General features: G+C 39.3%; 1 protein-coding gene across 1 annotated transcript in view; it reads left to right on the plus strand.

Moving 5' to 3' along the window:
• MALRD1 (MAM and LDL receptor class A domain containing 1) overlaps positions 1–13,075 on the plus strand; it is a 629,377-nt gene that overhangs the window by 170,563 nt on the left and 445,739 nt on the right. Inside the window, exon 20 of the mRNA XM_059660668.1 lies at positions 4,825–4,912. Within this exon, the coding sequence (XP_059516651.1) occupies positions 4,825–4,912 (88 nt within the window). The remainder of the gene's footprint in view (positions 1–4,824; positions 4,913–13,075) is intronic.

Here is a 13,075-nt window from a genome sequence, read left to right on the forward strand (position 1 = left end):
GTACTACTATTTGTAATACTTTAAACAATAAAAAAGAGAGCTCTTTGTGCACTTGGGTGCTCCTATTTTGGGTGTATGTATGTTTAAAGTGTTATATTTTCTTGTATTCATTTCTCTGCTCAGTGTATGTACACGTTACACATGGCTCTTATGGCTCATGTTTAATAATAAGTGCTGTTCATATATGTGATGTAATAACTGAAAACTAATTATTCTGTACATAGAGTTAGAAACAAAATTTATCAGACAAAATTCTAAGTTTCATTTCACAGAGATTGGCTTCAGGGTTATATAAAGTAATTCCAAAGATGATTAAAACTCGTTTAATGTTGAATCAAGCAAATATTTTCTTAAGTATTAGCCTAAAAAGTTTGAGGTTCTAAGCTAACTTTCTAGGAGCACTCTAAGTTGTATCTTATACAATAAAATATTGGATACTTGTGTGAATATATTTATAGGAATTTGTCTACTTCAGCTTATAGTAAATTGTCAAAATAAGCTAAAGAGAGTTTTTATAATGTCTTTCATTTTTTCTGCATTTTTAATTATGGAATGCCAAATGAAAATAAGTTGACACAATTAGGAAGTAGAGAAGAAAACACAAATATTTGTTCTCTGGAAAATTATTAGTGGATAACAGGAGAAGATTTTTCATACTGAATGAAAAATAGAAATACTTGAGATTACTATATACTGACTATCAAATGCCATGCATTAAGTTAGCAATTTAAACAAAAGTAAAATTAATAGCTGAGTATTGATGACTTATGGCAATAAGTATAGAATAAATGTTTTTTATATATTGAGGTATAATTTATATAAGTAAAATCCATCATGTTTAGGGAAACAGTTCTATACATTTCAACAAACGACATCTGTGTAACCACTGACACAACCAAGATAGAAAATATTTTCATCATTCCACATTCTCCATTCTTCTATGTAGTCAATTCCCTCTCCCTCCCTTGAGCCCTTGGCAACACTAATCTAATTTCTTTTCCTACAATTCTACTTTATCTAGAATGTTATATAAATGGGTTGATAAAGTATATAGCCTTTTGGACAAATGGACACTTAGTATATTAGGCTTTTATTATATAGGATGGTATTCCATTGTATATATCTACCACAATTTCCACTATCTATTTACTAATTAAGGGATATTACAAATTTTAGACATCATAAGCAAAGCTTCTGTAAACTTTGTGAACAGGTTTCTATTTAGACATGTCTTATTTCTCTTGAGTAAACTACGTGTGGGATTGCTATATCATATGGAAATGTGTTTAATTTTATAAGAAGTTGCTAAATCATTTTCCAAGGTGGCTGTACCATTTTGAATTCTCACCAGCAGTACCTTGGACTTCCAGTTGCTCTGCACAGGATAAGCTTTTATAAATTTTAAATGAGAATTCCTTTCATTTGAGTCTTTCTGAGATGTATTATATTAAACATTGATATAGTATGCTGAAATTTTATAATCTGTTTCAAATACATGCTGGCTAACATAGTTAACAAGTTGAATTAATTCTATTTTTCTATCTTATGAATTAATAGAGCCTACAAAACACACACACACATATACATATCCCACAAAAATACAGATAGGAAATTGTAGTTTGATAAAAATTATGACTAAATTTTGTTAAATGTATTATGACAATAGATTCCATATTACTTAAAATATTTAGTCAATAACTCAGAGTTTCCTAAAAGAATGATTTGAGGCGAGTCTCTAGAGCAGCGGTTCTCAACCTGTGGGTCGCGACCTCTTTGGGGGTTGAACGACCCTTTCACAGGGGTCGCCTAAGACCATCGGAAAACACATATGTAATTACATGTTGTTTTTGTGATTAATCACTATGCTTTAATTATGTTAAATTTGTAACAATGAAATTGGGGGTCACCACAACATGAGGAACTGTATTAAAGGGTCGTGGCATTAGGAAGGTGGAGAACCATTGCTCTAGAGCCTTATTAATATTTGAGTCTTTAGTTATATTAGACCTAAAAGTTTCAATGTAGTTGACAAGGCCATTCCATATTTATTTGAGCATGAGGTAGCCCATGAAAAAGACAACTTAGAAGAGCTAGGTTACTTTATAAAGTTTCCAAGCTAACAATAGTTCTAATGCTAGTAGAATTGACCTTTACAGATAATCCAGGCCATTTAGACCAAACTGGAATTTTTCTTTAAGTCATTCAGTAAGATACTAGTGAAATTTAGGAGTAAAATTTGGCTTCCCTAATTTTCAGAATTGCAATGCTATCTTATAACAATGTTTATAATTGAATATCTTTCTATTTATTCTGGGAAAACCACCAGAAGTGAAAGTAAATTTTCCAGAACTTGGTTTCGCTCTCTTTATGATTATTTTCTTAGGACTAGTTTCTTAGGATACTTTGCAAAGCCTTTTGCAAAACTAAATTAAATATAGATTAAAAATAGAATTAAGCCTCAACATTCATAACTTTTTCTAAATATGTGATTTATTATCAAATAGGCTATTTAATATCCAAAAAAAGCTGCAATTATATATACAAATTGACATTTTTAGTATCTCATCTTGAAACCATTGTTCACTTTTTCTTAAGAATGCTACCATTTAGAGGAGTAGGAAGTTGAAGATATTTTGGTGAACATTATGATTAAATTGTGCCTTACAGCAAGACCCAAGTGTCCTTTGCCTCAGACTATTTCAGCTGTCTTCCTGTTAGCACGGGATGCTGACAGAAGCAATGCTTTCCATATGATATGAAATAAACTCCAATGCAAATAAGCCCATGTAGACAGCATCCACTCAGAAATGCTGCTTACAGGGTGTGGCCCACAAATGAGAAAATTTGTAATTTTTACAAATGACCAATATTTTAACAAAAGGAATACTTTGGAACAGTTGATCCCAGACATTTGAATGGAACTAAATATGTGTGTATATCCTAAAATAATCTTACAGATATTTATATGCACAGGTATGCTTTTTATAGACTTTGGAACAAATTTACAAACAAGAAACACAAACAAACAAAAGCTCATAGACACAGATGATGGTATGGTGGTTATCAGAGGGAAGGGGTATGGGGAGGTGGTAGTAAAGGGCAAAGGGGGTCAAATATATGGTGATGGAAGGAGATATGACTTTGGGTGGTAAACACTGCAATATACAGATGATGTGTCATAGAATTGTACACTTGAAATCTATATAATTTAATTAACCAATATCACCCCAATAAGTTTTAATTAAAATTAATTTTGGAAATCTGATATCAATTTTCTATCTTGTCTCATGAATTAATTAAGATAATCATAAGCTGGATAGCCAAGTCAATAGTGTTTATTTTTATATATCTTAGTTTTTCTTTTTTGTTCCACCTGTGAGCCTTCTGTTAGCATATTCTATATGGTACTGCAGTGAGATAGATATAGAATGATCCAAGAAATGTATTAGTAATTAATTGGTCTTTTCTTATAACTTTTTCCTCTTGTTTACCCAACTTCAGTCTTATTTTCTACAAAACAACAATATATTTTAACAGTATGTACTGCTCAATTCTTTTTGTTTATTAGAATAGTTGTATGATTTTGTACAAAGTATTTTTATCTGCCTATTAATTTCTTTGAATCCTGCTGGTGGTAAAAAGAAGAGTGCATTTTATATTTGGTGTGAGCCTTTGTAAAGCAGTGGGACACTTCCTGCATACCACTGTTAAATGTTCCTCCAGCAATATCATGTGGACTATATTTGCCCATTTGTAGATGCATCAACCTTTCCCACATTAAGTCCCTTAGCAACAAATCAGGGAGGAAATCTGGTAGTTCTCAAGAAAGACTGGGAATTTGGAAGAGGATGTCAAGAGGCTTGAGGTCATTAATTTGACCTTTTAAAACTTTAACTAAAACTTCAATAAACAATATATGAGATAACTTTTGATTTTTATAATTTAAAAAATGAACTAAAATTTCTACTCCCACATATATCATTTGTGAGGAAAAATGAAATAGAAACATATATTCATCTAATAGTGGAAAAAGAAAACATGTTTTTACAGTTTGAGTTTACTTGAAGTTCATTATTAAATTATAGCTGGATTCCTAGTAAGTATTCAACATATTTGCATAAGTATTAAAATAATTTATCATGATTAATTCTATTACAGTAAATCTCAGCCCTAATCACAATCTGCCATACACTGCAGTGGTTTGTCAGTATTTCAGATTTTACTAGATTTTTGGTGGAATTGCAGCTCCTGTGAAAGCACAGATGTCATCTGGGTTCACTGTGATTAATGTGGTTCAGAAGGAGATCTAATAACAATTAGCCAGTTTCATAAATTGTTACAGAATAAGGTCGTTGGGAGAAAAAGTTTAAAGCTCTTCAATATGTACACTCTAGCAAGTACCTCTGGCAGCAAATTGGATTTCTCAAAGGATGACGAAGTCTAACCTTGGAAACATGTGAACTTTAGGGCGAAGGTGGGAAAAGGGGACAATAATTTGCCTTCAATACTTAAAGGATCAAAGGAAAACAGGGCAAGTGTAGAAATAGTGGCAGAAAATTATGGGGAAGTAGATATCAATCTGAATGGGCTTCTTGTCTTCCATAGGCTCAGGGCAGTGAGGAGCTTCTCGTGACGGATTATTCAGGTAGAGGCAAGATGCTACTTATGAAGACTCTTAATGTCTTCATAAGACATCAAGTAAAATATTTCTTAATGGTTCAGAAGAGAGTTTTCTTTAGGTAAATTCTGGATTCTTTTTCAGCTATCGGATTTCATAAATTAGTTTCCTTTAGAATGACAATACATTTCTTCTATTTTTCTTAGATTTTGGTGGAGGCTTCAGTGGGAGATGGCTTCACGGGAGACATTGCAATTGATGATTTGTCTTTTATGGACTGTACCCTCTATCCTGGTAAGGAAGAATATTTTAATATATGACTATTTTCAAACCTGCTTACTGAAAAACCCGCCAACAGTATGTACTGCCCAATGAAATCAGCATTTCATTTCAACAAATATTCCAAAATACCCTCAATTGTATACTCTCCAATATATTAACCCTGGAAGAGATTATTGTAAATCGTTGCTAGTAATTACCCTTAAAATCTTTGTGAAAATGGTAAAAAGGTTTGGATCAGTTGTGTTCATGTCTCATCACATGAAAAATAGTAGGAAATCATGTCTGAAGTTAAACTGTAATTTCATTATATTTGAGGAGTTTTAGTAACTAAATTGTTTGCCTTGTAATTACAATGTTTTGGAGACTTTATTAACCTCTCAGTTACCTTCAGAGATGTTTTATTCTCAGGCTACACCTTATATTTTCCTGAGGATTGGTTTCAATTATTTTCTCTCCATGTTATAGATTTTCCATTAATGAATTCATACATATTTCCCATATAACTGTTTGTCTGGAAAATAGTACAATAATCTATATATATAAAAAACCAGCTACCAGAATGTTGTAACAACTGGCCTGACCGGTAGCTATGACATCCACTGTGGCCAGCAAACCGGCTGGATTGGGGGGAGGGGGGGCTGCCGGCCAATCTCCTGTAGCACCTCCCCACTGGCCAGCCCCACACTCAGTGGGCCCCCACCACTCCAATTGGCCTGCAGTCCCGCCCCCTGGCTGGCCCCACCCCTGATTGCCCCACCACCACCATAAGGGGCGGGGCCGGCCGGCCAACCTCCTGCAGCCCGTCCCCCTGGCCGGCCCCACCCCCAGTGGGCCCCCACCACCCTGATCGGCCCACAGTCCCTACCCCCAATCAACTCTTCCCCCAATTGGCCCCCCCACTCTGATCAGGGGCAGAGCTGGCCAGCCAACCACCCATGGACCCTCCCCAAGCCACTGGCCCCCAATTGGCCCCCCCTCTACCTCATTTGGGAGCGGGGCTGGCTGGCCCACCTCCCACAGCCCCGCCCCATGGCTGGCCCTACCCCCAATCGGCCACCCACCCCAATTGGGGGCGGGGCCCGCCAGCCAATTGCCCTCTGCTCCTCTCCTCAGCAGACCTGGCCCAGATTGGGCCTAATGGGGCGGGCTGGTAGGCCAACCTCCCACCGTCTCCTCCTTCCAACAGACCCGGCCCCAATCTGCCCGGATTGGGGCTGGGCCGGCGGGACCCCATCTGTGCATGAATTCATGCACCGGGCCTCTAGTTAATAAATAATAATACAAGAAAAACTCCGTTTCATATACTCACAACTGTAAACCTATTTTTGCCCCACCCTGTATATCTCTATTCTCAACATTTTCCTTGAACTGTAGACTTATATGCTAACCACCTACTCAACATTTCAATTTAGATTTCTTATAGGAATCTCAAAGATAGCTAGGGAAACACCTAAAACAAACACACCCCAGTGTTTGTGCTTACTGATCCAGTCGGAATGGATAGCAAGCTCTTGGAGGCTGATTTTGACAGTGAGGCTGGAGGCTCTTAAAATAGGTGACAAGGGAGAGCATAGTATTTTTTTTTTTTTTTGCATGATCAGAGGCTGGGTATTTAAAAAGCAGCAGCAAAAATCCACATAGAAAGCATTGCCATGCGCTGAAAGCTCAACGGCAGCCCTGCTCTGTCCGAATAACATTATTGGGCAGAGAGCACCAGCCCCTCCCCAGACATAATCAGAGGGCTGGGCTCCAATTATTTTCCTTGTAACAAGGGGACACAGCTTTGATCCTTCACCTCATCATTCTGGCAGGATTAATTACCATAACCACTCTGTGCAGTGGTTCCCACAGACTTGGCAGAAAGCCAATCCCCCTCTGGAAGGCCAGCAAGAAGAAAATCAGAATTGAACAAGTTTACCCTCACTCTCAATGTCTAAAAGTAAATTCTTGATTACCACTTGCCCCTCAATTCTGCCCTTCTTCCGTGCCTCTCTATCTCAACAAATACGTTTATTTCTAGTTACGTATTCCTCATTAACAAACCTGGTCAGCCACTAGCTTCAGATATATCCAGAGTTCACTACTTCTCATGGCTCTCACTGTTCTCCCCTTGATTCAAGCTACCATTGTCTCTGACTGGATTATTACAATTGCTTTTTAAGTGATCTGCCTGCTTTTACCCTTAAGCCATATAAACTATCCTCAAAACAGCAGCCAGAATGACTTTTTAAAACATAGATAATGTCATGTTTTCCCAGGACCATCCTATCTCTTTTGGAGCATAAAAAGCCGAACTTCTTCCAATAGCTTCCAAGGAATAAATGACTGGCTCCCTTATTCCTCTCTGACTTCACCTTTCACCAGAGTGCCTCTAACTTCTCTCAATTGTAAGTCCTCTTAACTAATCCTTGACTGCCCCACCCCTCTTACACCTGCTTTTCCCTCTTGCCCCAGATATCCCCTGGACTCCCTTCTTTGCTTCTTTTTAATCTCTGCTCAAAGGTGTCTCCCTTAGTAAAGCCGTCTCTGAACACTACACAATTACAGACACACAGATCTCTTCCATATCTGATATTTTCTATCTCCTTTCCCTGTTAATTTTTTTATAACATCTCTCCCTCTTATACTTAAATTTCTACTTTCCCCCATAATAATGTCCTCTTTATGAGAGCATAAATTTTACCTGTTCACTGCTTTATCTCCAGCAGCCTAAATAGTATCTGGCATATACACATGTAGTTCTCAATAAATATTTGTTGGTTAGATGGGTGGATAGAAAGATGTCTATATAATTTTAAGTGTTTGTATACTATTATTATATACTAGAGTCCCAGTGCACGAAATTCATGCATGTGTAGGGTCCCTAGGCCTGGCCAGCCATCAGGGCTGATTGGGGCCTCTGGCTGCTGGCTGGGCCTTCCTTCCCTCGTTCCATGCTGCCCCCTGGTGGCCAGCGCACGTCATAGTGAGCAATTGAATTCCCAGTCTCCCAGTCGAATTTCCGAGTGGACATTTTGCATATTAGCCTTTTATGTATATAGACTAGAGGCCCGGTACACAAAAATTTGTGCACTGGCGGGGGGGGTGGGTGTCCCTCAGCCTCACTTGTGCCCTCTCACAGTCTGGGACCCCTCGGGAGATAATGATCTGCTGGCTTAGGCCAACTCCCGGGTGGCAGAGGGCAGGCCCAATCCCTAGGTTCTTGCCCCACAGCCCCTGGTCAGGCTCAGAGCAGGGCCGATTGGGGAGTTGGGGCACTGCCCCCTGTCATGCACAGAGCAGGGCAGATCAGGAGGTTTTGATGCCACTCTCAGTCATGCTCAGGGTAGGGCCGATTGGGGGGTTGGGGCACTGCCCCCTGTCATGCACAGAGCAGGGCAGATCAGGAGGTTTTGATGCCACTCTCAGTCATGCTCAGGGTAGGGCCGATTGGGGGGTTGGGGCACCGCCCCCTGTCACACTCAAGGCAGGGTCGATGGGGAGGTTGGGACACTGCCCCCTGTCAGCCACAGAGCAGGTCCAATCAAGGGCTTGGGGCACTCCTCCCTGTCACACTCAGGGCAGGGCCGATGGGGAGGTTGCGGCTCCACCCTGTCACACACAGAGCAGGGCCCATGGGGGGGTTGGGTCGCCGCACCCTGTCACACACAGAGCAGGGCCGATCAGGGGCTTGGGGCGCCTTCCCCTTTCATGAACAGAGAAGAGTGGATAGGGAGGTTGTGGCCCCGCCCCCTGTCACACAGAGCCACAGGGTGATCAGGGGATTTGGGCGTTGCCCCCTGTCATGCTGCTCCAAGGGCAGGAGCCTCGTGGCTCCACTGATCCTTGTGCTGGGAGGCCTGGCGGCTCCGCTTGACACAGGGGCAGTGAGGCCTCGCTGCTTCGCTGATCCCGGTGCTAGGTGCCTTGTGGCTCCGCTGATCCTAGGCCTGGAGGCCTCGCTGCTCCGCTGATCCCGGTGCCGGGAGGCATATTACCCTTTTACTATATAGGATAGAGGCTTGGTGCATGGGTGGGGGCCGGCTGGTTTGCCCTGAAGGGTGTCCTGGATCAGGGTGGGGGTCCCGCTTGGGTGCCTGGCCAGCCTGGATGAGGGGATGATGGCTGTTTGCAGCTGGTCACACCCTCTTCAGGGTGGGGGTCCCCACGGGGGTGCCTGGCCAGTCTGGGTGAGGTGCTGAGGGACTTTTTCAGGCTGGCGGGTGACTGAAGCTCCCAGCCTCTCTTTCCCCCCCCCTTTTTTTTTTATTCTGGGATTTATTTATGTTCTATGGCTGTCACTGGAGCTGAGAGCTGGCTTTAGCTCAGACCTTGACTGCTGAAAGCAGGTTTCTGTGCTTTGTTTACCTTCTGTATTTGAAACTTTGTTGCGACTCCAACTCTGAGATTCCGGCTGACTGAAAGCAGGTTTCTGGGTTTTGTTTAGCTTCTATATTTGTAACAATGTTTCTTAAAGAGCAGCTCAGAGCCCAGCAGCGGCAGGCGGGGAACGTTGGCTTTCTCTGTCACTGGAGCAAGCAAGCCTCCCTGTTCGCTTCAGCTGCCTGGCTGCCGGCAGCCATCTTGGTTGGCAGTTAATTTGCATATCTCCCTGATTAGCCAATGGGAAGGGTAGCGAAGTTTCGGCTAATTACCATGTTTCTCTTTTATTAGATAGGATTTTAGTTTATTATTATTGCTAAAATATAAATTACTTCTACATGCAAGATACTGTCATGTCAGTCATTTTTCCTTGACTTCCAATCTCAAGCATTTATTTCTTGTTTTTCAGTGTTGATTAGTATACAACAACATCAAAACTATGTATTTATTGTTTATAGTTCTGCAACATTCTATGTAGCTATAAGCTATGTAGCTCTGTTCTGTGTGTCCTATGTATCTGGTCCAAGGATGAAGGACCAAGTCCCTATGTTAAGGAAGAGGGTGGGAAAAAGAGAGTATACTTACAACTTCTACTGGGACATGGTATGCATCATGTCTGCTTGTGTCCATTGGTCAGAGCAAGTCATGTGGACGAGCCTAAAATTGTTACAGGGAAGTAGTCTCCACTGACAGGAGCTTGGCAAGAATGGAGAATATAAGATTGCACAATAATGCAACCTACCTATGTATCATCTCACACAATTCCATAACCTTTGAAGCGTCTAGAATAGTGTCTGGTCCATTGTTGGTGAATGGATTTTGAATGTTGAATATAGGGTTGATGCATTTGTTATCTCAATTTTATGGAGCAAATTGAGAAGGAGATAACCTGCTATGATAAAGTGGCAGAATATGATGTCTGCTTCTTTGGACCATAATGTTAACCACTATTATTATAATGGTCATTACATCTACTAACCAAGAAATGAAAAGAGTACAATTTCAATTTTACAGATGTGCAAAATTAAACTTAAGGAACACAGGTGACCTTGAGGAGAGTTTACAATTGAGGGCAGGAATGTGATTTTCACCTTAGCTTGTCTGATGTCCATGGCCAGAGATTTTCCCAAATCTCCTCCTACTCTGAGATTAGCGAGAAACCCTGTGACCCAGGCAGCAGAGAACAACAAAGAATGAGAACAAACACCAGTCACCATTGACACGGTTGTAGTTCCAATTATCCTGTTGAATACATTCTGTGGCTGATGGTCCCGAGGTGGAGTGAGAAGAGCTGCCAGAAACAAAGGCAGAGATGTGAAATATCGGTTACAGACCATTAGTCCTGATATTCTGGTTCAAGTTTCAGAAGAAAAATATGGAATTCTAAAAACTGTCTGAACCTTGTGGTTTTAATGTTGGCTTTATAACAAAAGCAACTTTGGGTTGAAACCACAAAGCCTGTTATAGCCATAGCTTTCATAAAGGAATTTGATGTAATCTTGCCATAAGATAAAAATTAGGCTCTTAATAAAAATATTATTCTTGATGAACTATTTTATTTGTGGTATCATGTTTGCTGAGGTGGGATCATTACATGTAGGTTTACTTACAGGCATTGATTTGCTTTAAGTATAAACTTATTATCAATAGCATTTTTCTCCTTAGTTAGTAAAACAAATAAAAACTAAAAAACATATACACAAACACAAAATATTGACCTAATCTTTAAAGAATAGATTTGTACATTACCTATAACTTTTATTTTATACTAAAAGTGATTAAAAAGATTATTTTATTTTTACTTATTTTCTCAAAATCAACCTCTTTCTCCCATGCTGTCCTTCTTTCTTTTAACAATATCAGTATTCTCTATCAACTAGGGCCTGGAATTCCACTGTATCCTTTGACTTTCTTCTTAAACTGGCTCACTTGCAAACCTAGCTGACTCCAACTCCAAAATATTTCTCACATCTGTTCTGTTTTTTCCATTACCTCTGCCATGACCCTGATTCAAAATTGTTGACTCTAATAGTAAGCTTTTTCACTGCAAACTTTTATTAATTTTTCTCCAATAGTGTTTATGTCATAAATTTAGTTTCTTTTCACTTCATCTTAGAGCATCATTTGCTCTTCAATGTCAACTCTTTCTTATTTTCTAACTTCTGGTTGTTTCGAACTTAATTTTCAAATCCATTTCCAGCTATGGTTCATTCTTCCTTTGTTTCAATACTTCGATTATATAGGTTCTTATTCAAAAACTGGTCCAGGAAGATACTTGAGAAAATATGTTTAGGCAAGATTAATTACATTTCTAGGGAAAGTAGGCAAACTTAACCATATAATAGAATCCTATTATTCTTTGCATCAGAGTATGATGATGATGGCCATTCCCAGAGTGGATAACGATGGGGAATAATGGCAAATTTCAATAGCTTCCCCCTCACCTTGAATCTGACCTTCAGAGTACATTATTAAGCTAGAATTGTTGCCAGACATTCAGATTTAAAAATCAGTAACCCAAAGGAAGTATCTGTTTCACATTATTTTTTTTTGACCCAAGAAAAGCAAAAAGCAGGTTTCCTTCATCAGAGCACATACAAGTTTACTTCCAAACAGCAAAGATTATTGGTGAGGTAGCTGGGTTATTTGGAAAAATAAAGCCATGACTGTCTGGTATCACAACATACTGCTTATAGATAGAAAAAACAATTAAGCAATTACCTATCCATTTTTCATTTAATTTAAAATTTCAGAATTCAGTATGTATATTTGAATTTAGTTACTAGAAGTATTAATTAATAGAAAGAATTTCACTATTCAAGGTATCTAGTGTTTTATTTTCCTCAGGGAAGTTGCTAATAAGTCAGTGGCATATCTTCTAATTGATGATACCTTAAAATTGAGAAAGTATGGAAAATACTTATAAGAGGCTTAACAACAATATTTTGTATGTTCTCCCCCATCTGCTGAATGGATTTTTGTTGTTGAACTGAGTGAGTTGATTGGAATTTTGGCATTCCTCTACATTAGTCTTAATTTCTCACCAGTTTTATTTCTAAACTAGAGGCCCGGTGCACCAATTCGTGCACTATTGGGCTCCAGCTGGTCCGCCCCAATGGGGGCCATTTGGGGTGGGGGGCCAATTGGGGTCGGGACTGGCTGGGGGGAGGGGCCATGGGCAATTTTCTGGCCAGCCCCACCCCTTACTGGGGTGGGGGTGCCTGCTGGGGGCCGGGGCTTGGCAGGGCAAGGGGCCACAGGCATTCTGTTCATTCTGCTGTTTGGTCTATTTGCATATTACCCTTTTATTATATAGTATGCTTGTTCAAGTTTCCCTTCTTTCTACAAAGAGCAGTTTGCTTTAGTATGAATAACATGGCAAAGAAAAAGTCTGAGTTGTTTTAAGATATCACCTACAGCTTTTCATGTTATAATACTAAGTTCTTTGGTGTGTCTATATATTTTTCTCAGAGCAATAAAATACTTAAAAGCACTTTATTTTGAGGTTCTCTTTTGTTCTATGTTTTCTAAAGGAAATATTGACTTTGAAATAATACAAAAGTATAAGAAAGGCAAAAATTAAGAAATTTGAGATTCAGTAATTGCAATCTTAATTATTCTGGTTTTAACATCTTTGGTGTAGTCTCATAAAGTGAGTTATATGTACCAAGGGAAAAAATATCCCAAAGCCAAAGGCCCATTGAACTTAGTATTGTTATTGTTTCTAGGAATGGACAAATAACTAACATAACTTTATTTGAAACTTTTAAATTTTGTCATCTTTTAATTGAAGAAATTGCTAAAGTCCAAAAA

The sequence above is a fragment of the Myotis daubentonii genome, chromosome 1 (assembly GCF_963259705.1).
Source record: "Myotis daubentonii chromosome 1, mMyoDau2.1, whole genome shotgun sequence".
In the NCBI taxonomy this organism is placed as follows: domain Eukaryota; kingdom Metazoa; phylum Chordata; class Mammalia; order Chiroptera; family Vespertilionidae; genus Myotis; species Myotis daubentonii.